At 39.3% G+C, this 27,420-nt stretch overlaps 1 protein-coding gene across 2 annotated transcripts in view; it reads right to left on the bottom strand.

Annotated features, from left to right (window-relative positions):
• Window positions 1-26,980, bottom strand: part of STARD9 (StAR related lipid transfer domain containing 9) — a 511,030-nt gene extending 484,050 nt beyond the window's left edge. For both annotated transcript variants that reach the window (XM_053697793.1, XM_053697794.1), the window contains exon 1: window positions 26,812-26,980. In XM_053697793.1, the coding sequence (XP_053553768.1) occupies window positions 26,812-26,858 (47 nt within the window). In that variant the 5' untranslated portion in view covers window positions 26,859-26,980. The remainder of the gene's footprint in view (window positions 1-26,811) is intronic.
• Window positions 26,981-27,420: the final 440 nt, after the last annotated feature.

The following is a 27,420-nucleotide window of genomic DNA, read 5'->3' as shown; positions in this document are numbered from 1 at the left end:
GCTGGTTTTCACGGCTGACGCCAAACTCCAAATCTAGGTCTTAGTGTTTATTTATTTGTACCTTTACAAAACTGTAATTTTTAAGTATAGATTTAAATTATTTGAGTAAGGTTAGGTGTTTAAATATATAATATAGTTATTTTAATTTGTAATTTTATGTAATTTTAGTATAAAAGTTAGGTTAGATTAATTATTAGTTTAATATAAATTTTATTATAATAGTTAGGGTAGGTTAATTATTAATTTAATATATTTTAATTTAAATCTAAAGGTAAGTTTAAATTTATTATAAGATAGGGATGAGTTAATATTTAATGTACAGTTAGCGGGTTGTGAGGTTTAGGGATTAATAGGTTAATTTAGTTTATGGCAATGTGGGGGCTGGCGGTTTAGGGGTTAATACATTTATTTAGTTGCGGTGGGCTCCAGGAGCGGCGGGATAGGGGTTAATAAATATAATGTAGGTGGTGTCGGGGCGACAGATTAGGGATTAATAAGTATAATGTAGGTGGCAGCGGCGTAGGGGGCGGCAGATTAGGGGTGTTTAGACTCGGGGTACATGTTAGGGTGTTAGGTGTAAACGTAACTTTTATTCTCCCATAGGAATCAATGGGATATCGGGCAGCAGCGAACATGAGCTTTCGCTGCTTTCAGACTCCAATTGATTCCTATGGCATCCGTGGCCTACAGTGCGGCGGATTGAAAACCAGGTACGCTGGGCCGGAATATTGCCGAGCGTACCTGGTAGATATTTGTTAACTAGCAAAAGTAGTCAGAGAGTGCCGAATTTGCATTCGGAACATCTGTAATGACGTAAGCATCGATCTGTGTCGGACTGAAACTGGCGGATCGTATGTTACGTCACAAATTTCTACTTTTGCCGGTCTGTAGGCTTTGATAACTAAGGCGAATCAAGCTCTCCACAGTTACGCTGCGGAATTCCAGCGTATTTGCGGTTGACAGCTTGATAAGTAGATGCATATGTGTTTAACCCCTGCAAAGTTAACCCCCGGCTCCAGAGCAGCATTGCACTAATAAGACATAGTGGAATACTTATGGTGAGCAAATGACAAGAGGCATATGTGTGTAGCTACCAATCACCAGTTAGCTCCAGTTGTGCGTTTCTGCCCCTAAGCCTCAAAGCATTTCAAAATAACAAATAGAAGTAAACTGATACATCTCTTAAAATTGGATACTATATCTGAACCATGAAAAAATAATTTTGACTTTCATGTCCCTTTAAACGGTTTTATAAACTTTTACTTCCCCCATCACCCACAACAATGTGCATTTTGTTAAGTGGATAGCAGCCAATCATGTACAAGCTGTGTACACAAGCACATGGTCGTATCCATGTGCTGCTAAAGATGGGGGGGTAAATGTATTATACAATTAAAATGTTTACCTTTGAGGCAATAAAAGCTGTTTACATTTTTTTAACTCCTATTATTTACAGGAATGTATTTACTGATTACCATGTGCTTTTGGCTGCTAAATCACACGGAGGATGCCCCTATTTTTCGGAGCAAGAACTTGGCTCTGAATCAGGCTTTGCTAATTCATGTGGCTGACTCTCCCTGCAGCCCTACTTACTGCCAAAGATAAAACCTTAGCAGTCATCTTCCTGTTTCTATCAAATGACTCAGATAACACTTAAAGGGACACTGAACCCAAATGTTTTCTTTCATGATTTAGATAGAGCATGCAATTTTAAGCAACTTTCTAATTTATTCCTATTATCAATTTTTCTTCGTTCTCTTGCTATCTTTATTTGAAAAAGAAGGTATCTAATCTTTTTTTTGTTCAGACCTCTGGACAGCACTTTTTTATTGGTGGATGAATTTATCCACCAATCAGCAAGGACAACCCAGGTTGTTCACCAAAAATGGGCCGGCATCTAAACTTACATTCTTGCAATATTCTTTCAAATAAAGATACCAAGAGAATGAAGAAAATGTGATAATAGGAGTAAATTAGAAAGTTGCTTAAAATTTCATGCTCTATCTGAATCACAAAAGAAATAATTTGAGTTCAGTGTCCCTTTAAATATTGTACTCAGTTTTGTCCTCTAATAAAATGCAAAACAAAAATACTTCTTAGTGAAGAAATCGGCTCTGCAGTTAATGACACTGTGGTGATGATGTGGTCTGTGATACTTTTGTTGTTACAGAAGGAAGCTATCCAGAGAAACATCTGGTCATATGGGCTTCCTAACACTGGTATTTCCGGGGGAGTAATAGCCATGTATGTGGTTTACAAATCAGCTTCCAATCAGTGCAGGACAATATTATAAAACCTGCACGTGTGTAAATCAGCATTACTTCATAATCCCTATTCTAATATTCACTAGTGATGTTTTAGAGCAGAGATGGTCATCTTCTTAACACACGAGGGCTGACAATCAGCATGCTAGAAGCCTTAAAGTGATTGTAAAGTTGAATGATTTAAAGCCCAGTATTTAAAAAACAGAATTTATGTTTACCTGATAAATTACTTTCTCCAACGGTGTGTCCGGTCCACGGCGTCATCCTTACTTGTGGGATATTCTCTTCCCCAACAGGAAATGGCAAAGAGCCCAGCAAAGCTGGTCACATGATCCCTCCTAGGCTCCGCCTTCCCCAGTCATTCGACCGACGTAAAGGAGGAATATTTGCATAGGAGAAATCATATGATACCGTGGTGACTGTAGTTAAAGAAAATAAATTATCAGACCTGATTAAAAAACCAGGGCGGGCCGTGGACCAGACACACCGTTGGAGAAAGTAATTTATCAGGTAAACATAAATTCTGTTTTCTCCAACATAGGTGTGTCCGGTCCACGGCGTCATCCTTACTTGTGGGAACCAATACCAAAGCTTTAGGACACGGATGAAGGGAGGGAGCAAATCAGGTCACCTAGATGGAAGGCACCACGGCTTGCAAAACCTTTCTCCCAAAAATAGCCTCAGAAGAAGCAAAAGTATCAAATTTGTAAAATTTAGTAAAAGTGTGCAGTGAAGACCAAGTCGCTGCCTTACATATCTGATCAACAGAAGCCTCGTTCTTGAAGGCCCATGTGGAAGCCACGGCCCTAGTGGAATGAGCTGTGATTCTTTCAGGAGGCTGCCGTCCGGCAGTCTCGTAAGTCAATCTGATGATGCTTTTAAGCCAAAAAGAGAGAGAGGTAGAAGTTGCTTTTTGACCTCTCCTTTTACCAGAATAAACAACAAACAAGGAAGATGTTTGTCTAAAATCCTTTGTAGCATCTAAATAGAATTTTAGAGCACGAACTACATCCAAATTGTGCAACAAACGTTCCTTCTTTGAAACTGGATTCGGACACAAAGAAGGCACGACTATCTCCTGGTTAATGTTTTTGTTAGAAACAACTTTCGGAAGAAAACCAGGTTTAGTACGCAAAACCACCTTATCTGCATGGAACACCAGATAAGGAGGAGAACACTGCAGAGCAGATAACTCTGAAACTCTTCTAGCAGAAGAGATTGCAACCAAAAACAAAACTTTCCAAGATAATAACTTAATATCAACGGAATGTAAGGGTTCAAACGGAACCCCCTGAAGAACTGAAAGAACTAAATTGAGACTCCAAGGAGGAGTCAAAGGTTTGTAAACAGGCTTGATTCTAACCAGAGCCTGAACAAAAGCTTGAACATCTGGCACAGCTGCCAACTTTTTGTGAAGTAACACAGACAAAGCAGAAATCTGTCCCTTCAAAGAACTTGCAGATAATCCTTTCTCCAAACCTTCTTGAAGAAAGGATAGAATCTTAGGAATTTTTATCTTGTCCCAAGGGAATCCTTTAGATTCACACCAACAGATATATCTTTTCCATATTTTATGGTAGATTTTTCTAGTTACAGGCTTTCTGGCCTGAACAAAAGTATCAATGACAGAATCTGAGAACCCTCGCTTTGATAAAATCAAGCGTTCAATCTCCAAGCAGTCAGTTGGAGTGAGACCAGATTCGGATGTTCGAACGGACCTTGAACAAGAAGGTCCCGTCTCAAAGGTAGCTTCCATGGTGGAGCCGATGACATATTCACCAGGTCTGCATACCAAGTCCTGCGTGGCCACGCAGGAGCTATCAAGATCACCGATGCCCTCTCCTGATTGATCCTGGCTACCAGCCTGGGGATGAGAGGAAACGGTGGGAACACATATGCTAGTTTGAAGGTCCAAGGTGCTACTAGTGCATCTACTAGAGTCGCCTTGGGATCCCTGGATCTGGACCCGTAGCAAGGAACCTTGAAGTTCTGACGAGAGGCCATCAGATCCATGTCTGGAATGCCCCACAACTGAGTAATTTGGGCAAAGATTTCCGGATGGAGTTCCCACTCCCCCGGATGAAATGACTGACGACTCAGAAAATCCGCTTCCCAATTTTCCACTCCTGGGATGTGGATTGCAGACAAGTGGCAGGAGTGAGTCTCCGCCCATTGAATGATTTTGGTCACTTCTTCCATCGCCAGGGAACTCCTTGTTCCCCCCTGATGGTTGATGTACGCAACAGTCGTCATGTTGTCCGATTGAAACCGTATGAATTTGGCCTTTGCTAGCTGAGGCCAAGCCTTGAGAGCATTGAATATCGCTCTTAGTTCCAGAATATTTATCGGGAGAAGAGATTCTTCCCGAGACCAAAGACCCTGAGCTTTCAGGAGTCCCCAGACCGCGCCCCAGCCCACCAGACTGGCGTCGGTCGTGACAATGACCCACTCTGGTCTGCGGAAGCTCATCCCCTGTGACAGGTTGTCCAGGGACAGCCACCAACGGAGTGAATCTCTGGTCCTCTGATCTACTTGTATCGTCGGAGACAAGTCTGTATAATCCCCATTCCACTGACTGAGCATGCACAGTTGTAATGGTCTCAGATGAATTCGCGCAAAAGGAACTATGTCCATTGCCGCGACCATCAAACCTATTACTTCCATGCACTGCGCTATGGAAGGAAGAGGAACAGAATGAAGTACTTGACAAGAGTTTAGAAGTTTTGATTTTCTGGCCTCTGTCAGAAAAATCCTCATTTCTAAGGAGTCTATTATTGTTCCCAAGAAGGGAACTCTTGTTGACGGAGATAGAGAACTTTTTTCTACGTTCACTTTCCACCCGTGAGATCTGAGAAAGGCCAGGACGATGTCCGTGTGAGCCTTTGCTTGTGGAAGGGACGACGCTTGAATCAGAATGTCGTCCAAGTAAGGTACTACTGCAATGCCCCTTGGTCTTAGCACCGCTAGAAGGGACCCCAGTACCTTAGTGAAAATTCTTGGAGCAGTGGCTAATCCGAACGGAAGTGCCACAAACTGGTAATGCTTGTCCAGAAAGGCGAACCTTAGGAACCGATGATGTTCCTTGTGGATAGGAATATGTAGATACGCATCCTTTAAATCCACCGTGGTCATGAATTGACCTTCCTGGATGGAAGGAAGAATTGTTCGAATGGTTTCCATTTTGAACGATGGAACCTTGAGAAACTTGTTTAGGATCTTGAGATCTAAGATTGGTCTGAATGTTCCCTCTTTTTTGGGAACTATGAACAGATTGGAGTAGAACCCCATCCCTTGTTCTCCTAATGGAACAGGATGAATCACTCCCATTTTTAACAGGTCTTCTACACAATGTAAGAATGCCTGTTTTTTTATGTGGTCTGAAGACAATTGAGACCTGTGGAACCTCCCCCTTGGGGGAAGCCCCTTGAATTCCAGAAGATAACCTTGGGAGACTATTTCCAGCGCCCAAGGATCCAGAACATCTCTTGCCCAAGCCTGAGCGAAGAGAGAGAGTCTGCCCCCCACCAGATCCGGTCCCGGATCGGGGGCCAACATCTCATGCTGTCTTGGTAGCAGTGGCAGGTTTCTTGGCCTGCTTACCTTTGTTCCAGCCTTGCATTGGCCTCCAGGCTGGCTTGGCTTGAGAAGTATTACCCTCTTGCTTAGAGGATGTAGCACTTGGGGCTGGTCCGTTTCTGCGAAAGGGACGAAAATTAGTTTTATTTTTAGCCTTGAAAGACCTATCCTGAGGAAGGGCGTGGCCCTTACCCCCAGTGATATCAGAAATAATCTCTTTCAAGTCAGGGCCAAACAGCGTTTTCCCCTTGAAAGGAATGTTAAGCAATTTGTTCTTGGAAGACGCATCCGCTGACCAAGATTTTAGCCAAAGCGCTCTGCGCGCCACAATAGCAAACCCAGAATTTTTCGCCGCTAATCTAGCCAATTGCAAAGTGGCGTCTAAGGTGAAAGAGTTAGCCAATTTGAGAGCATGAATTCTGTCCAAAATCTCCTCATAAGAAGAATCTTTATTGAGCGCCTTTTCTAGTTCATCGAACCAGAAACACGCTGCTGTAGTGACAGGAACAATGCATGAAATTGGTTGTAGAAGGTAACCTTGCTGAACAAACATCTTTTTAAGCAAACCCTCTAATTTTTTATCCATAGGATCTTTGAAAGCACAACTATCTTCTATGGGTATAGTGGTGCGTTTGTTTAGAGTAGAAACCGCCCCCTCGACCTTGGGGACTGTCTGCCATAAGTCCTTTCTGGGGTCGACCATAGGAAACAATTTCTTAAATATAGGGGGAGGGACGAAAGGTATGCCGGGCCTTTCCCATTCTTTGTTTACAATATCCGCCACCCGCTTGGGTATAGGAAAAGCTTCGGGGGGCCCCGGGACCTCTAGGAACTTGTCCATCTTACATAATTTCTCTGGAATGACCAAATTCTCACAATCATCCAGAGTAGATAACACCTCCTTAAGCAGAGCGCGGAGATGTTCCAATTTAAATTTGAATGTAATCACATCAGGTTCAGCTTGTTGAGAAATTTTCCCTGAATCTGAAATTTCTCCCTCAGACAAAACCTCCCTGGCCCCCTCAGACTGGTGTAGGGGCACTTCAGAACCAATATCATCAGCGTCCTCATGCTCTTCCGTATTTTCTAAAACAGAGCAGTCGCGCTTTCGCTGATAAGTGGGCATTTTGGCTAAAATGTTTTTGATAGAATTATCCATTACAGCCGTTAATTGTTGCATAGTAAGGAGTATTGGCGCACTAGATGTACTAGGGGCCTCCTGTGTGGGCAAGACTGGCGTAGACGAAGGAGGGGATGATGCAGTACCATGCTTACTCCCCTCACTTGAGGAATCATCTTGGGCATCATTTTCTCTAAATTTTGTGTCACATAAATCACATCTATTTAAATGAGAAGGAACCTTGGCTTCCCCACATACAGAACACAGTCTATCTGGTAGTTCAGACATGTTAAACAGGCAAAAACTTGATAACAAAGTACAAAAAACGTTTTAAAATAAAACCGTTACTGTCACTTTAAATTTTAAACTGAACACACTTTATTACTGCAAATGTGAAAAAGTATGAAGGAATTGTTCAAAATTCACCAAAATTTCACCACAGTGTCTTAAAGCCTTAAAAGTATTGCACACCAAATTTGAAAGCTTTAACTCTTAAAATAACGGAACCGGAGCCGTTTTTATGTTTAACCCCTATACAGTCCCTGGTATCTGCTTTGCTGAGACCCAACCAAGCCCAAAGGGGAATACGATACCAAATGACGCCTTCAGAAAGCCTTTTCTATGTATCTGAGCTCCTCACACATGCATCTACATGTCATGCTTCTCAAAAACAACTGCGCAATAGAGGCGCGAAAATGAGGCTCTGCCTATGATTAGGGAAAGCCCCTAGAGAACAAGGTGTCCAATACAGTGCCTGCCGGTTATTTTACATAATTCCCAAGAATAAAATAATTCCTCAAAGCTAAGAAGTATTAAAAATGCTTATATATCAATCGTTTTAGCCCAGAAAATGTCTACCAGTCTTAAAAGCCCTTGTGAAGCCCTTTATTCTTATGTAATAAAAATGGCTTACCGGATCCCATAGGGAAAATGACAGCTTCCAGCATTACATAGTCTTGTTAGAAATGTGTCATACCTCAAGCAGCAAAAGTCTGCTCACTGTTTCCCCCAACTGAAGTTAATTCCTCTCAACAGTCCTGTGTGGAAACAGCCATCGATTTTAGTAACGGTTGCTAAAATCATTTTCCTCTTACAAACAGAAATCTTCATCACTTTTCTGTTTCAGAGTAAATAGTACATACCAGCACTATTTTAAAATAACAAACTCTTGATTGAAGAATAAAAACTACAGTTAAACACCAAAAAACTCTAAGCCATCTCCGTGGAGATGTTGCCTGTACAACGGCAAAGAGAATGACTGGGGAAGGCGGAGCCTAGGAGGGATCATGTGACCAGCTTTGCTGGGCTCTTTGCCATTTCCTGTTGGGGAAGAGAATATCCCACAAGTAAGGATGACGCCGTGGACCGGACACACCTATGTTGGAGAAATACTATTAAAAACATGGGCGCTTTAAGTCATTAAAATTTCCAATAACGCTTCTTTTTTAAAATACTTACCTTTTTGTTACGGTAAACCCGCCGACGATCCTCCGCATGCATCTCCTTCAGGTGGCACACAACGATTGGAGGAAGCCGGATTCGTCATTGATCTGCTCCATACTGAAGGAGATGCGGGTGGAGGATCGGCGGTGTGTTTACTGTAATAAAAAGGTAAGTATTTAAAAAAAAAGTTTAATAAATTAAAGTGCCCATGTTTTTAAGAGTATTTTTAAAAACTGGCCTTTAAATCATTCAACTTTAGAATCACTTTAAAAAGACAGTAAAGCTTAATGTAAATGTAGCCACCAATCAGCAAGCGCTACCCAGGTTCTGAACCAAAAATGGGCCATCTTCTAAGCTTATGACTATGCTGGAGTGACCTAATCACAAAAGGGGGCGCTCAAAGTACAGTGAAATTTGAAATCTATAACAAAAATATGTGATATGTCAGCAATATATATGACAAATATCTTATAACATATAAAACCAATATATGGCAAAAATACTAATTTATAAGTTCACTTGCAATTATAAAAGGTGAAAATGTCCTTTAAATAATCTTCAAATTGGTTAAGTTTCACACACCCACTATTGAGGATAATTGTAAATAGTTTCTTTTCTCGTCCTTCATATCATACAAACATATAAGACTTCATTAGAAAAACCAAAAAGGTTATTGGTAACAATAGGTGAATCATTATAGTCTCTAACTACGGGTGTATGGCTGACGTTCTTTATAATACTATAAGGCCGTCTTGCAGGGACTGGGGTTAGGGAGTGGGACCTCATCTCGGGCAGTTATTGTTGGTTATCAGATCGTGTAGATGGCATTTAAGCATTCTACAAGCTGTCAAATTTAAGCAATTCAGGGGGCGTCAACTATAGACGGCACTCTGTCAAATAACACCGTACAATTATTGGATAAAAAAGGAAAGAAGGGCGTGGCGGCAACCGACCTCTACGTCATGCAACCACCACCAATAGATTAGAACGGACAGGAACCAATAGAATAGGAGAATTTACGCTTTAGTAAACAATAATATAGATTCTGCTTATGACCTGTACGGGCTTAAAAATTAAATAAGAACTACACAGATCTACATGTCATTAGCAGATCTGACTAAGCAAACCGATGTGATCATAAAAATTTACATCAATTGACATACAAGCTTTCATCACGTAGGTGTTACATACATTTACAACAGACAACGGAAGGGTAGAACCACCCATTAATTTCAAAAGGGGGGGGGTTTCACCTATTCCTCTCCCGTACCGTTTAGGGAATTTACATACACGCCAGTTACTTTGAGGTATATATAAATAATCGGTGTATTAATTGCATATTGAAAGATGATCATAATGCAGAGCACACATTAGTAATTGCAAACACAGTTTTTATATATATATATATATATATAACATGAGAGCAACATTTCACCTATAAGTCAGTGATTTGGAGTAATCTACACAGGTGTACCACATCAATTAATTCAGATAGACAACCCATTGAAGGGAGGTGAAATGTTTGTTAGTGAGGTATATAAGGCAGTGATGGGTAGTATTATTTCTTATGCCTGATGAAACGGTCTGCGAACCGAGAAACACGTTGCATTATTGGGTGATCACTGGACACCCTTTTATCCACCTTTATCAGCAACCACTGTGCTGTTGTTTTTTAAAATTTTATGTTTTTTAATAAATTTGGATATATTTTATATTCATTGAGTGGATTTTTTTCTACCCACCATCTGCCTATACCTACCTATGAGAGATCAGCTCAGTATCTGAGAGAGCACACTGGGACTACCATACACCAGTATCACTACTATCAAGATACCATTAGTTTGGGTGAGCTGCTACACCTACTCCAATCTGCAGCCTTGGTGTGCTCCGGGAATATGTGAGTACCCTCCACATTAAGGAATTTGTTTTGGTTGCATCATTAATAGTCTGCACATGTGGTGCCTGCATCTTATGTCTCCTTTGCAGCACTAACACTTCTCGCTAAGAGTGCTTCCAAGTGGGTGAGCTGTTACACCTATATAATTCTGCAGCCTGCCCCTACCAGCACATAAGTGTGCTCTTCAAATCTGTGAGTACCCATTTGGCCTGAGTTGTGTTATTCTTTGATGTTTATTTGATGATACCACACATGAGGCGCCCCTCTATTCTTTTTCATTTCATCTTCTAAGCTTACATTCCTGCTTTTTCAAATAAAGATAGTAAGAGAACAAAGAAAAATTGATAATAGGAGTAAATTAGAAAGTTGCTTAAAATTGCATGCTCTATCTGAATCATGAAAAAAAATTGGGTTTTGTGTCCGTTTAAGTGTAGTGAAACAAATTTTTTTATATACCTTATTTTGCCCTATTTTCATATAATTTAGCTCTGACAATTTTGCCTATATTAATTATCAGACCTTGATATGCACCCTGCAGGCTTATATGTCACTAATTGGCTTAAAGAGACAGTGTACACAAATTTTCTTATAACTGCATGTAACAGACACTACTATAAAGAAGAACATGCACAAATTCTGATCTAAAAATCCAATATAAAACCTTTTAAAAACGTACTTAGATGCTCCCAGTTTTAGCACTGTTGATAAGGTTAGGCTCATCAACCCTGTACGTCGCTGGTCTCTGAATGGGAATTGCCATTTTGATAGCTTGGTCTCGCCACCAGCAGCAAAACCATGCTATTCTAGGATGACTGCCGTCAAAAGGGAGGTCATAATAGTGCGGTCCTACAGCTTGTGGCGAATCCCGAGCTACTTGGACCTGTAAAACCCTTAAAGGGACAGTAAACAACAGAATTTTTGTTGTTTAAAAATGTAGATAATCCCTTTATTACCCATTCCCCAGTTTTGCATAACCAACACAGTTGTGTGTATATACTTTTTACCTCTATGATTACCTTGTATCTAAGCCTCTGCAAACTGCCCCCTTATTTCAGTTCTTTTGACAGACATGCATTTTTAGCCAATCAGTGCTTGCTCTTAGGAGCTTCACGTGCCATAGCTCAATGTTATCTATATGAAACACATGAACTAACGCCCTCTAGTGGTGAAAAACTGTCAAAATGCTTTCCGATTAGAGGCAGTCTTCAAGGTCTAAGAAATTAGCACATGAACCTCCTAGATTTATCTTTCAACTAAGAATACCAAGAGAACAAAGCAAAATTGGTAATAAAAGTAAATTGGAACGTTGTTTAAAATTACATGCCCTATTTAAATCATGAAATATTTTTTGTGACTTTACTGTCCCTTTAATTAATGACCAGCGACATACAGGGTATGTTGCGGTCATTATGGGGTTAAAGGGGCAGTATACACCAATTTTCATAAAACTGCATGTAATAGACACTACTACTTTACCTGTAACTTAAAGAGATGGTAAACTCTACCCTTTTTAAAAATAGATCCTGAATGTTAGTGATATTTTAGAGTTTAATTCATCAGTTGTAATGAGGATGCGCTATAACTTACCTTTTAATATAGATCTGAAATTAAAATACCCCGCTCCACTTCCCACTTCTAAAGTAAATTTTTCTGTGGGCCAAAAGTTTTAATTGATTTCCAATCACGCTCTAGTTACAACAAAAGTGCCTTATGGGGAGAGCCCTGATTAGAGAACAGTTCAAACTTTTAGCCCACAGAAAAATTTACTTTTGAACTGTTCTCCAATCAGCGCTCCCCCCTTAAGGCACATTTGTTGTAGCTAGAGTGCTGATTGGCGAACAGTTCAAAAGTAAATTTTTCTGTTGGCTAAAAGTTTGAACTGTTCTCTAATCAGTGCTCTCCCCTTAAGGCACTTTTGTTGTAACTAGAGCACTGATTGGACATCAATTCAAACTACTGGCCCACAGAAAAAATTACTTTTGAACTGTTCTCCAATCAGCACTCTCCCCTTAAGGCACATTTGTTGTAGCTAGACTGCTGATTGGACAACAATTCAAACTTTTAGCCCACAGAAAAATTTACTTTTGAATAAAAAAAAAAATATTTGCAGCAAACAATTAATAAAATATTTCAAAACATTTCCAACTATCCCAGTATGTATGTATGTACTTTAAACAAAGTATTATATTTTGCAGCTAAACAACCCTGATCCGAAAATATCAGCTATCCATCAATTTTACAAGTTCAACCTGCTGTTCCACATCACAGTTACCTGTTTGACACAGGCCAGACTGGACTTGCCTGCCTGAACCATTGCACAAGTGCCTTTAATACCTGCCATATACAAAAGCCTCATAACACTGACCCAGTGCTCTCTCACCTTTAGCAGAAAAAACAAGCAAATATTTCTAAACAAAAATAAACATACAGTGCTATATGTACTAAGCTGTGAGAGGTCTCTCCAGTGAGGACAAATTGATAGGCTTTTCCTTTGGAACCTCATCTACTTGGTTTATGTCCCGTCCTAGAGTTTCCTGGCATTAGTTTGTTTGCTGTTAGCAGCCGCTGCACCATCTCTCTGTGCAGTGGTTTTTGATTGCCTACCTTTTTCACACTACACTACTTTGGTGTAGCTGTAAAATCAATTACTTTTCATACCATACTACTGTATTTATTCACACAACTATCTTTGCTTATTGTGATGTGTTCCTTGGGTGTGCTTGGTTTGTACTTGAAACGGATTCCTAGGGCTCGATTTATCAAGCGTCGGCAGACAGGAGTACAGAATTCTGTTGGCAGAATTTAGCATTGCATGCGAGTGCTATTTTGCGCTCTAGTGCAACGGTGCCCCCCCTGTCCGTACACAGCCAATCACGTACGAGCAGGAGCTGTCTATTTCCCTGGGCAGACAAGACCGGGGAGATTGAAATTCTCCAACTAAGAGGTGGAGAAGAGCTAGGGAAGCAGCAGGCGAAAGGCTCTTAAAATCGAGCCCCTAGTATCCTGATCTTGGCTTCTGCATGTGACCATCTCTTATCTCTGGTGATACTGTACTGCTGCTTTCCATTACCGGCTCCTGGGCAGACTTCGCCTTGCCTGATCCCAGTATCTTGCTACTAATCACTACAAGTTTGTCTTCTGAGAGTCACAGCCTGGGCTTTACTATCACTACTCTGGGTCCTAACCTGTTACTTCTAGCCTGACACTGTGAACTTGCTACTTGTTGCTACAACCAACATGGTTATATTAATACACTTTATAACTCTAAATTTCTGCCTGTTGCTAAGCCACAATAGACAGCCACTTATCACATGCTTTTTTATTTGCTTTTCACAACAGAAGACTGCTAGTTCATGTGGACCATATAGATAACATTGTGTTCACGCCTGAGGGGTTATTTAAGAGTTAGCACAACACAGTACTAAATGCAAGTCAATAGATAATAAATAAAAAGTCATGTGATCACTGAGCTATCAGAAGATGCTTAGATACAAGGTAATCACAGAGGTAACAAGTATATTAATATAACTGTGTTGGTTTTGCAAAATTGGGGAATGGTTAATAAAGGGATTATCTATCTTTTAAAACAATAAAAATTATATTGTAGACTGTCCCTTTAAGCCAATTAGGAAGGGGGCAAAATAATATCGTAGACGGGCACATTCTCAAGTAAAGAACTTGCACTTCTGCAACTAACGATGCAGCATTGTATGGCCAAATGTAACATTGTACAAAAGCTCTCTTGTGCAATGCTGCCCCCTGCTCTTGTGCAACCATTTGCCAATTTAACAATGTTATAACATAGTGTTAACCACATGTACTATCCTTGAGCCTACCTAGGTATGCTGTTCAACAAAGGAAACAAAGTAATTTTGATAACAGAAATAAATTGGGAAGTTTGTTTTTATCTCACTGTTTTTCAACTCCAATCCTCAAGGCACACAAACTGGACATATTTTCATATCTGAACACTAGAGCACCGGTGAAATAATCAGCTGATGAATGAGGGCAAGTAACCATGGTTACTGATCAGCTGATTATTTCACATGTGCTTTAGTTTAGATATCATGCAAATCTGGGCTATTGGTGTGCCTTAAAGGGACAGTCTGTCAGAATTGTTATGGTTAAAAAGATAGATAATCCCTTTTTTTACCCATTCCCCAGTTTTGCATAGCAACCAGGTTCTATAAATACACTTTTTACCTCTGTGATTACCTTGTATCCCCCAAGGCAGAACATACAGTGATCTGAGATCTCATCGCAGAAAATTCAGCATGTCTGCAGAAAGGGAAAGGACAGGACACAAACAGGAACTGTTAGCGATTTAACTTTTCAACGCTGCTCCACATTAGGCTGTTCTCTTTAAACAGAGCTGTTCTCTGACTGCACTGTGTAAGTTTTCCTTATCACAGTTCCTCCAGAGCAATGTGCTGTTTGAAGTGAACAGTCAAATATGCAGTAGCGCTGCAAAGTAGTAGTGCATTAATTGACTGGTTCTCAGAGATCGTTTCAAGCCCGTCCCCTAACCTTTCACAGTCTGCAAAGCTGTTTTTTTCTGAATGTAAAACGTTTGTATAAGAAATGCATCTTTTTTAGAGTATGTCTGCAGCTAATTTGCAATGCAATTTTTAACTACTGAACTATATTATAAAACTTTAAATTTTAATTAAAAATGACCTTCAAAAAGTTTTTCACTTTAAAAAATCTCATCGTGGAAAGTGAAAAAAAGTTCTGCCTCTGGGCTTGCATTTAAGCCTCTGCAAACTGCCCCTTATTTCAGTTCATACATGAACTAGCACTGTTTTAACTGTGGATAAAATGTAAAAATGCACTGAGATAAGAGGCGGCCTTCAAGGGCTTCCATAGCGTTCAAAAAAGAATACCAAAAGAACAAAGCAAGTTTGATGAATAAAAGTAAATTGAAAATTATGTGCCCTATATAAATCATGAATTTTATTTTGACTAGACTGTCCCTTTAAGGACTAGAGTTGTAAAAACATTGCTCTATCTTTACCAAAAAAAGTTTAATTGTACCTTGCATATCCCTTTAAATTAGTTAAGACATATACTTTGGAGTCAGTAATAAATTCTATTTAGTATTTGTGTTTCACTTTCATTTAAGAATATAATAAATACTGTCAACAAAACAAAGTGAAAACTATTTCTATACAGTCAAGCTGAACCTGTAGTCTCCTTGGCTTATGTGCTTTTCATGTTAAATGCAAGTCATAAAACTGCTGTTATTTAAATACTACTGAGTAAAAACATTAAAAACCTAAGTAAAGAATGCAACTATAAATTGTCAGGGCTAAAGAAAAAGCATTCCATTATTAATAACAGACTGCAATAAAATACAAAACAACCACGTGTGATTTCTTGCCTGTAGACTAGTGGAAGTCATTATTTTGGTTGGGAATACAAACATTGATTTTGATGCTTTTCTAGTCATATCACATGGGCTGAGGGCTTCACAGCGTTCTAATGAAGGCCCCGGTATCTCCACAGGCTTTAGGGACAATTAGCAGCATTTAAAGGGACACATATACAGCCACCAAAACTTCAAAAGGTTTACACTGTACTTTTAACCTTTATAATGGAACCAGAGCAAAAGTGTGCACGTGCGTGAGAAAGTGAATATAAAATACCTGAAAACTGCTTAGAGACAGGTTACTGTAAAATTGTTTTTACCCCTAAATATGTTTACAATGACTAGTTATACCAACTGCAGGGTATAAAACTTATGATAATTGATCATTTATGTTTATTTTGTAAATTAAATAGCAGTCTTTGATCTTTCTCAAATCAACCCAGAAAAATGGGTTGACCTTGCATGGAAATCAGATCTCCTTATTTTATCACAAATGCTTCTTTATCTTCTATATACCAAATCCCAATACTTAGAAAGAACAATTGTAAATTAACATTATATTATTTCTCTCTTAATGTAATTTCTACTGCTGGATATGTTTACACATCTTTTCTATAGCCTATACTTAAAGGGACAATGTACACTAGATTTTTCTTTGCATAAATGTTTTGTAGATTAACCATTTGTGTAGCCCATCTGGGAGTGTTTTTGTAACAATGTATAGTTTTGCTTATTTTTTAATAACATTGTGATGATTTTCAGACTCCTAACCAAGCCCCACAGTGTCAGATGTATACACGCGTTACAGACTCCTGCAGGCTTTTATTTATGTTATCTGTCTTTTCATATACAGGGAAGGGGGAGTGACTGCTCTTCTTGTTTTCCAAGCCGATTTCAGTGGGTGTCCCAGCCTAACAGTATCAACAGTGCTAAACTGGGAGCTTCTAAGTACCTTTTTAAAAGGTTTTATACTGGATTTTTAAATCAGTATCTGTGCATAGTCTTCTTTATCTGTCTATTACATGCAGTTATATGAAAATTGGTGTACACTGTCCCTTTAACAGGGTTCTGGATCCTGTAGTATGCCAGAGAGGTTAGCGTTAGTGGGATTAGTTACGGGACCGGTCACCGGCTGCACGCACCTCTGCTCACTGTCCTGTCTCCTTACTAATGGCACAGTCTGCGCAGTGCAGGCTCAGTGCAGCGATGGAAGTGACGTGACCCTCCTCTCCCTCATACTCCATACAGCACCTCCCACATACTCCCGGCAGCACAGGCAGGTTCCGTCTCTCCTCCTGCCGGGCTATGTGCTCCTCTGGCCAGCTATTTTTTTTTTTAATCTGCGCTCACTGCTGTGCCAGCCCCAGGGGAGCTCTTAGCCCGGGCATTTGACGGTAGTTCCGGGACACTCAGTCCCAGACCGGGACTGTCCCGGTGAAACCGGGGCAGGTGGCAACCCTAAGTATGCTCCCAGCCTTTCAAGGTTGGGTGCATACTACAGTGGGTTGATGATAATTTTCTTATTTTTCTCCCCATGTTATAATGCTAATAAAAAATACCAAACTGTACTTTATTTGCAAACAAATCCATAACTAAGTGAGACTGCTTGTTCTAGGAAGTGGGGTTTAGTATGCTACTGGTTGTGTGCTCAGGGTGTGTATGTGTGACAGCATCTAGCCTGATGTCTTGGAAACTTACAACAAAGGGTTGTTAACAGCATGGGTACATAAAGAGTTAACACAATTGCAACTGTATCTGCCAAGAAAAGACAACAAGAAAAGCTTTCAAATACCCAGCTTCCTTAGTTTCCTGCAGAGTGGAGAGGGGAACGGAGAGATGAGAAGCATAGCTATAGATGTTTAAAACAAAACTGGAAATGTTTCACTGGTGAAATTAGCACAGGGTTTTTTTTCACCAAGCATCAAGTGTCAGTGGATTTATAAACTTTCCTTAGAGATAGACAGATAGATAGGCAATACAATTATACATATCTACACGCATAATATTTTTAAAAAGCATTTAAAAAGGACATAAAAACCCATTTTTTTTCTTTCATGATTGAGATACAATATACAATTTTAAATAACTTTCCAATCAAATACACTTTATTCTCTTGGTATCCTTGGTTGAAATAGGTACATATGTGCAGCCACCAGCAAGCTCCCAGCAGTGCATTGCTGCTCCTGAGCCTACCTGCAAGCTCCCAGCAGTGTGTTGCTGCTCCTGAGCCTACCTAGACTGCTTTTTAGAAATAAGCAGGAAACATGTTTAAAATAGCTATTGATCTGTCTTAATCATGAAAGATTTAGTCTAACGTTATTGTCCATTTAAACTTTAATTGTATTTGCAAAATGTACAGTCCAGGGACAAACCCCTTGAAAAGCCTCGAACATTATTTATCTGTTACTATGGCCATTTAGGGACAAGAATAAATGAGTTACACTGATTAAGCAATTACTGAATATAATGCTGTAAAACCAGGGTTCTGGATCCAGCAGTACATGAAAGTAAGATTTACTAAAGGTTCTGGCTGCTTCTTAACCCATTTTTTCCAACTGTTATGTGGCATATTACAATCCCCCCAGACTTTCCCGACCAATGACATTGACAGCCCTTGCAAGCGCATGAGCAGGAGGAGGCGTTTTACAGTAGCCGTAGTGTGCAATGATAAATACAGGGACACGATGCCGGGCAGACAGGGACAAAGATGTACACCCTGTCAGTCTGACGTTAACGCTTATCCTATGGGTTAAATTGCAGGCAGGCAAGTTTGTTCTGTAACTTTTTTAAAACATTTACATGATGCCGGTCTTCTTCACAGTGGAGCTATTCTACATAGGATGAACAGTTATGAGATAATAAAGAATCTGTTGTAACCTGCACATGAGACAATGGGTTTTCTCCTATTATCAATTTTTCTTGCTATCTTTATTTTAAAAAGAAGGCATCTAAGCTAAGGAGCCAAACAACTTTTGGTTCAGACCATGGACAGCACTTGTTTATTGGTGAGTGCATTTAGCCACCAATCAGCAAGCACAACCCAGGTTGTGAACCAAAAATGTGCCGGAATCTAAACTTACATTCTTGCTTTTCAATTACAGATAGCAAGAGAATGAATAAAAATTGATAATAGGAGTAAATTAGAAAGTTGCTTAAAATGGCATGTTCTATCTAAATCATGAAAGCAAAAATAAGTAATTGATATAGGCCCATTTTTGTATATTTCATTCCACAGTTTTGCCGCCAAATGCGATCATATAAAAAAATCATTAGCTTTTTCACAAACTTGTGTTTCTTACTGACATTATTTACAATACCTGACATGCATGGCTTTGCATTTGCCATTGATTTTTGGTAATTAGGTCGGTTATTGCAGCTGCGCACCATACTTCTGAAATTCCTGGCAGTGAAGGCGTTAATTAGTTATCTGGCAAGGGTCTAGTGCAAGGATTACCCTCCCAACTGACACCTCCCACCTTCCTGATCTCTCACAAACAGCAAGGTGGAATGGTAAGGGGGATCCTATACTGCAGAAAATAAATAAAACAAATTTAAAAACTCTAAAAATGGTGGTATCTTAGGTACTGGCAGAGAGTCTGCCAGTATTAAGTTTTAGGTGTTTTTTTTAAATTTAATTTTATTTATTTTCTGCAGTATAGGATCCCCCCTTACCATTCCACCTCCCTGATCCCTCACAAAGAGCTCTCTAACCCCCCCCCCCCCCTTCTAATGGTGTCCGCCATCTTAGTTACTTGCAGCTGTCTGCCAGTACCCAATTTAAATACTAATTTTCTTTTATTTCTTATTTATTTTTCTGTAGTGTAGCAGTCCTCCACCTCCCTGAGATTGTGATTATAGGGTCCCCCCCCACCCTGATTTATTTTTTTCTGTAGTGTAGTGTCCTTCCCTTTTCTATACTTTATTTTATGTAGCGTAGGTCTTCTTCCACTCCCTCTCCCTTCCCCCTCTACCTCTGTGCCGCCCACCCGCCTCCCTCCTTCACCTCCCACTGGCACTGAAGTAGACCATTACAGACCTATGACACAGTCTGTGACACTGTCTGTAACAATACGGCAATCTAAACTCATATGGTAACAGAGTACAGATCATGTTCCGTTTCCATATGAGGAAAGATTGCCTGCAGCTCAGGAACAGAAGTCTCGGCCATCACTTTACAGCCGAGACTGCGGGAGCTTCCTGACGCAGCAACGTATATATACACGTTACGCGGTACAATGTGCTTTGTAAAGCATGACGTATATATATACCTTGCATTGGGTACAGGGGTTTATCTTGCCCAAAGTCTGCTAATTTAATTTGTACATAGAAAAAAACATTCTCAAGTAAAGAACCTGACCAATCAACAATCGCCACTTGCAATGCAGCGTCTCATGGCAAAATTTAACATTGCACAAATTGCCAACTGCACTCGTGCAACCAATCACGTTAGAGTATGGCATATCAATTACCCCAAACAAACAGACTGATTTGACTCACCACCTCTGAGGTGGCAGAGTCAATAGAAGTAGTTTCTGCTTCTTAAATTGGTGGTGGTTAAATGTTTTTAACCACCAATCGCCAGCAAGTGCATTGCTGCTGCTGAGCATATGTGCATGTGCTTTTCAACAAAGGATACTAAGAAAACAATGTGCATTTGAGAATAGAAGCCATTTGAAAAGTCATTTAAAATTGCATGCTCTGTTTGAATCATAAAGGTTTAATTTTGACTTTCACATCACTTTAAAGTCCCTTTAGTTATAATATAATATGGCACTTTTACACAGCAAATTCTTACACATGGTGTCTTGGTCATATTTATATATTACACATACACATACACATATACAGTACAGCACCAGTTTATTACAGACATTCCAATACTGAAATCTGAGACTGCCTTCTAGTTCAGAAAATCGTAACGCAGAACAATGACCAATCATTCTTACTTTGGATTACACGCAAGATTTCAAATGAATGGAACTTTTGTTCTGATTCCATAATCATTCTCACCAAATTAAATTGCTTTAAGTTACAAAAATAAATTATCCCCTTAAAATGCACAAATAATAAATATTTGGTGTTTTGTTTTAGATAATAAGAAAATATCACAAGAAAACCTGGCATTTCTGTTTAGCAATCAGTAAATTTCTCTAAAATATTTACATTACTCTAGAAGGCAGAAAAAAAAATGTATTCCTTGGATTTTTATATAAATGATTTAGCTGAGCATAGTAGTGTCCTCCACAGAAAATATTGCCAGCCAGGTTGCAGTATAAAGTAGTCGTTAGGGGACAGGGTAATACTTTCTAGTATTATAACTTTTGTGCTATCCAAAGAACAATTTAATTGCATAATTTCACAACAGTGAACAATAAACATTAAAACAGTTTAATAATAGCTCATTTTAGCTTATTTGTGGCAACACTGCAGAGTAAAACAACTTTTTAATATATTTTATTATTTAATTATTTTATTCCCTTTTCATGTAAAAGTGAGGAATTTCTGAAAAGTGAGGAATATCTCATTTTCAGAACTGAAAAAGCACCTTGTAGAATTATCAAGACTAACCCTGCTACATGTCAGGTTCGATGCTCCAAATAATTCAATTTGTGGGTAGAGTTTGACTACTGAAAAACAAAAATTACAGGAAACACTGTGCTAATTTGTTTTAAAAATGTTTCGACTTGGCCAATATTTTATTCTATAGCAAAAAATAGAAATGTCTTGTAATTACATGGTGTTTACTGACCCTTTTAAAAGGACATAGTAAAACTGGTTCCTCAAGACATGCATTGTGTTCAGGACTCACTCATGCATCAAGTGTCCCAAATAATATGGCACAAACTTATGTCAGTAAAGTGCATACCACAACATTTTCTAGAATCTGAAATCTCTTCCAGCTTTAGACAGTTGCAACAAACCAACCGCACATTAAGGAAGTCCAAAATAAGAACAAGCCATCCTGTAGATGGGATGTCTGCCACAGCAACTACAACTAGGCCTCAAAATATGTATAGTGATAAACAGACTGACCAGCAAGCAGATTTACCTACAGTTCCTCACATTGTGCTTTGTCTGAGGATATTGTGAGTTTGATGTGAGGTACATATATTTGTTGTAATAAGACGTATTATTCTGCAGCTACTGCAGTGAACAAGCATAGGGCTCTGCAAGAAACAAGTTTACATGAAGCTCCTATGTCCCTGTTTGTTGGATTTTACACTTTGGATACCTTGCTCTGTTTTTAATCTTTTTTCAATAAAGTTTTATTTTCATATTTTTATTTATTTTATGGATTCCCCCTACGATGAGCCTTGTTTCTCAAATACATATAATCTGTTCTACAATATCAGTTACATCTCTTTGAACAAGTGGCCCAGAGTGTCCCAATAACCAGTGCCTAGCGGCAATGTAAACTGAGACATGACAATGCTGACAACTTACAATACCTTAGTGCAAACTGGTCATAGATATGGTCTGTAAGCAACATTTCCTAGCTCTCCTGAAAAGAAAATATCAGCTGGAAACAGATAATGTCATGGCACAAGAAAATAAAATGTGACATTAAACACCTTTTGAAGTGCTTAAAACTTTTGCTTTGTCCCACCCACTTCCTAGAAAGGCCAAAAAGCAAAATCTGTAACCTAGGTTTTCCAAATGCTGCAAAATGCATAAAGCAGCTACTTTGATATTCATGTTACTGACTTAGCTTTTTGGCCTGTCTATGGCGTATGGGACAAGAACAATTTTTACGTAAAGGCAAAAGGAGTTTAATGAAAGGAAGATTAATTATTTTTTCATAGATGAAATTTAAAGCTTGGAAAATACTCTAAATGTTTAATCCACAGGCTACTTTCTCTGGAAAAATAAATCTTTGACGTTTAAAATGTATTATACTTAGGCTCTGGCATGCACTTATTTGTGTTAAAATGGATCACAACATACATGTAAAATTGTTGCAGGTCTTCCTCCCATTTTACAATGAATAAACAAAAATGTATATTTTTAAAGAGACATGAAACACTTTTTTCCCATGATTCAGATACAATTCTGAACAACTGTACAATTTACTTCTATTATAAGGTTTGCTTCATTTTCTTGGTATCCTTTGTTGAAGAAGCAACTATGCACCACTGGAAGCTAGCATAACACAACTGGTGAACCAATGTTAAGTGAAATGTATGTGCAGCTACCAATCAGCAGCTTGTTCCCATTAATGCTATGTTGCCCCTGAGTCTAACTATGTATGCCTTTCAACAAAAGATATCAAGGAATGAGGCAAATTAGATAATATAAGTAAATTAGAAAGTGGTTTAAAATCCCATGCTGTATCTGAATCATGAAAATAAAATGGGTTTCATATCCTTTTAATAGAATTCTGGTTATGCTTTACGCTAGTTTGTCAAACCTTCATGTTTATAAAGATAACTTGTAGAAAATATTTATTTTTAAACAGTCTGCACCCATAACCCAGATTTGTAGAATTTCTGTTTAATTTGTTTTGCTTTTGCTGCAAAGAGAGACAGCTGAGTGATTACATTCCAGCAAGGTATTTCTTAGTAATACTGGAATGAAAACTGCATTCTGGTGATTTCTTTGGTTACAACAAAACCAGACCACAAGTTATTGTAAGTAACGCTCATCCCCCTTTCGTTTTTGAGCAATATTGTTACTGGGTCCCTAACAGTGCAAGTGATCAGTGTTGAGCTGGGAGTAAGACAGGAAATGGGTGATGGGATTTTAAAAGAATGTCTGATTCTCAATGATATACAGAATTTGAAATAATTTTCTTAGAAACATAATTCATTTTGCAGCCGTGTAAATGTCACAACTCATTAATACAAAATAGTCCATAGTTTGAATATTTTCAGCTTTTACATATTTATGTTCATAATATACCATTTGTTTTGTTGGCATAAAAAAAATTACAAAAAAAAACCCAAACAGATCGCTTACTGTCTACTTGGTAAGTACTCTTTTGTGACATTTGTCTTTCATGTCATATATTAAAGGGATACTTAAGTCAAAATAAACTTTTATGATTCAGATAGAGCATGCAGTTTTAAAGACACTTTCCAATTGACTTCCATTATCAATTTTTTTTTATATACACACTTTCTGGGGAACAAGATCCTACTTAGCATGTGCACAAGCTCACATGGTATATACGGTATACTAGTCTGTGATTGGCTGATGTCTGTCACATGATACAGGGGCCAGAAAATGGGAGAAAAAATACATTTGTCAGAATTTTTTTTACTGCCTATTTGAAATTCAGAGTAGGTGTTAAAACATTGGCTTTCTATTATGCACGTGTTAATTATGCAATCCTACTGCATTGCGTAGTCCTTTCATTTGTCACTGTCTCTGAAGCAATTGCAGACCTTAGACTAGCTATACTGAGGAAAATACAGTTAGAGTTCAGAACACCTGGGCTGGAAAGAACTCTTGGTCCATAACATTAAACAAGAAAAGAAAAAAGAATAGCAAGTAGTACATTGTGTTATACTAACCTTACTACTGCTGTACATGCAGATCTGGATTAAACACCTTGTAATAACAGGACATTTCTGTTGTCTTGCTATAGAATAACATATCAGCCAAGTCTGAACATTTAAAAAAACAAAACAAATTAACATCTTGTTTGCTGCAATTGTTTTTTCAACTGCCAAACTCCACCCCCCCCCCCCACTTGCCTTATTGGGAAGAGCCAATCTGGGCTTGAGTCTGCAGCTGACAAGGTTAGCCACAATCATATTGTTAGTAAAAAAATTGCATTGTTGTGCAGTTCTTATCTGTTAAAGCCAGTTAGGGAAAGAAATATATTAGGATTGGCCACGAGATGTCTGCAGTGTGTATTTTAAGTTCTGAGAATTAGAAAATCCCCAATAATCGTCACAAGGAAAGTATAACAAAATATTATCGCCCAGATTTAAGAAAGAGCAGGTGGACGAGGTGTACACCTTCGCTCCTGTCCACCTGGAATCTCGTATAGCAGGCAGCCTGCATTTATCATTGTACACTACGGGAAGTGTGCAACGCCGCCCCCTGTTTGCGAGCATGCAATTGCTCATGAATAAGGGCTGTCAATCTCCCTGGTCAGATAAGTCCACTGGGTTATGATGCGCCACATAACTGTTGGAGTAATGGGTTAAGAAGCAGCGGTCTTGTGCTAACCTGCAGACAAACGCTAGGATTTACTATTGAAACAAATAAAAGGGACTTTAATTCATGAAGTATAAGATACTTCATGTAGAAAGCTCCTTTATTTGATTCAATCGATCGCCGTGGCTGTGTTTACCTAGTACAGCAGCACACGGCAAAATAAAAATTTGGCTAAGAGGTGACGTTTTCACCTCTTAGCCAATAGCGTGCGGTAAATCCGGCTCCCATGGGCGCCAAGCCAAATTTACCGCACGGCTATTGGGTAAGAGTTGAAAACGTCACCTCTTAGCCAAATTTTTTTTTTGCCATGGGCTGCTGTACTAGGTAAACATAGCGATCGATTGAATCAAATAAAGGAGCTTTCTACATGAAGTATCTTATACTTCATGAATGAAAGTCCCCTTTATTTGTTTCAATAGTAAATCCTAGCGTTTGTGAACCGCTAGGATTTACTTTCACTTTAAACACAAAATTCTCACTCTGACACACAAAGCCTTCAACTGCACTGATCCCCCCACCTATATCTCAGACCTTGTCTCCAGATACTCTCCCTCCTGTCCCCTTCGCTCTGCTCATGACCTCCTACTCTCCTCCTCTCATGTTACCTTCTCACACTCCCGTTTACAGAACTTCTCCAGACTGGCTCCCATCTTATGGAACTCCCTAGTTTTGAAAGCTTCAGGAGCTCCCTAAAGACTCTACTGTTCAGGGATGCATACAACCTACGCTAACCTTACTTTATACCAGTTCCTCTCCTCCATCGCTATCCCCTGAACCCCCTTAGCATGTAAGCCTAAGAGTCCAGCTGTTTGTAGATCACCTTCTTTAGAGCTGACTACAACAGTGCGACACTCGGCAGGGTCCTCTACCCACTTGATCCCTATAAATGTTACCTTGTATATCGCCTATGTTTATAGCGCTGCAGAATCTGTTGGCGTTCTGCAAATAACCCATAATAATAAGAAGAAGAAGAAGAAGATGTTGTGACTCCATGGCTAATATTTGTCAAGCTGTGTATATGCACATATATTAAACATACTTGTGCACAAACCTATCCTGTATGCAAACACTTGTAGCTGTTCCAATTCCCTGTACTGGGCACTTCAGACCACCAAAAAGAGTTTCCTTCATTCTTGTGGATTATGATTAATTAAATTTAAAAAAAAAACACGTTTATAAACTGATAAAGATGTAGATAAATGTAGCAGTTTAACATATTTAGATGCACAACTATTGTAAACTGCACACATTATTAAACCCTTTTAACATATTTGGTTATTTCTCTCTATACATGTATTGTATTTCCCTGCATGTCCTTTTATATGTCATTCTTTTTAATAGAGCTGTTCATGTACACAGTACTTTACCGCATTAGCAACAAAAATACAAAACATTCAAATGGATTTCAACGTGATCAGAACAATCAATACAAGACACAGTGTATATTATGCCATTGTCACGGGGAGCTTAAACTTAATTAGAATTTGTATAGACACGTAAGGATAATGGTTCATTTAATTTGCAAATCTCCAACCGTTTCCAAGTGCCTAGATAACTGTGTTACATGCAAATTACACTTGCCCTTATGTTATTGCACGAAGCTCCAAATAGGCTGCTGCTGCTGATTTGGAACTTCGTTGAAGACCCCGGACTTTATGCAGAACCAGGAGCTTGCACGGGGCTTGATGCTGAACGCCTCATGATATACGACATATTTATTGTTCCTTTCCAAAAATATCATCACGCTACGCAGATAGCGTAACTACATAAAAGTGTAATGTTGTGGATGTCCCGTCACTTTTTCAAGTAATATTATGGCACTATAGGGAAATGCCATTGTATTCTCTGTGTCACAATGTAACCCCCCCCCCCCCCCCCAGAGTATCACTATCAGCGGTTTCTTCAGGTGTACTGGTCCCTTTGAGGCACTGCCATAGCCCCCAAGTTTAATCGCACCCTTCTTTCCCAGGTTCCTCACCTTTTGCTGAGAGGTCGTACCCGCAGCGCCACCCTGACGTTCGCCATACCCAGAGAAGGGGCACCGCATGTCCTGCCCCGAATTACCAGAGTCACCTCATGAGCACTTCAGCACTACCGGCTAAAGCACTTCTTGGTCTGTCCCAGTCCCCTACAGCCACGGGCTGGCATCTGAGGAACTAGGATGTCTTGCCATCTGAGCTGGGGGCGGGACCATCGCCTGTCAATCACAGAAATGAAGGAGGACTATATTAACAAAACACACAATAGGCGGAGCGATCCGAGACGCGAAGTTTATCTTCTGCCGATGGGAAGTGCAGACACGATCTCCTCCCCTCTCAGGTTTTTTTAGATCCTCCCAGATAGGCTCGTTCATTAGGAAAATGCCATGGAACAAAGACGGTAGGGGTGTTTCTAAAGTGAAAAAGGAGGGACCAGGTCAGGTCAAGTGCTGTTATGTTTTGGCATCCTTTTCTGTGTTTAGTTATGGCAACCATGCGGGTGCGATAATTTACTGTTTAAAGAGACGTAGTTAGAACTAGGCATATTCTGTGCTCAGCATATACCAGAGTTAGGCTCTGCACAAAATAAATGTTTTGATAATAATTTA

This window comes from Bombina bombina, chromosome 1 (assembly GCF_027579735.1).
Source record: "Bombina bombina isolate aBomBom1 chromosome 1, aBomBom1.pri, whole genome shotgun sequence".
Lineage (NCBI taxonomy): Eukaryota > Metazoa > Chordata > Amphibia > Anura > Bombinatoridae > Bombina > Bombina bombina.
The sequence above is the reverse complement of the archived record's forward strand: the minus strand, read 5'-3'. Positions and strand labels throughout refer to the sequence as shown.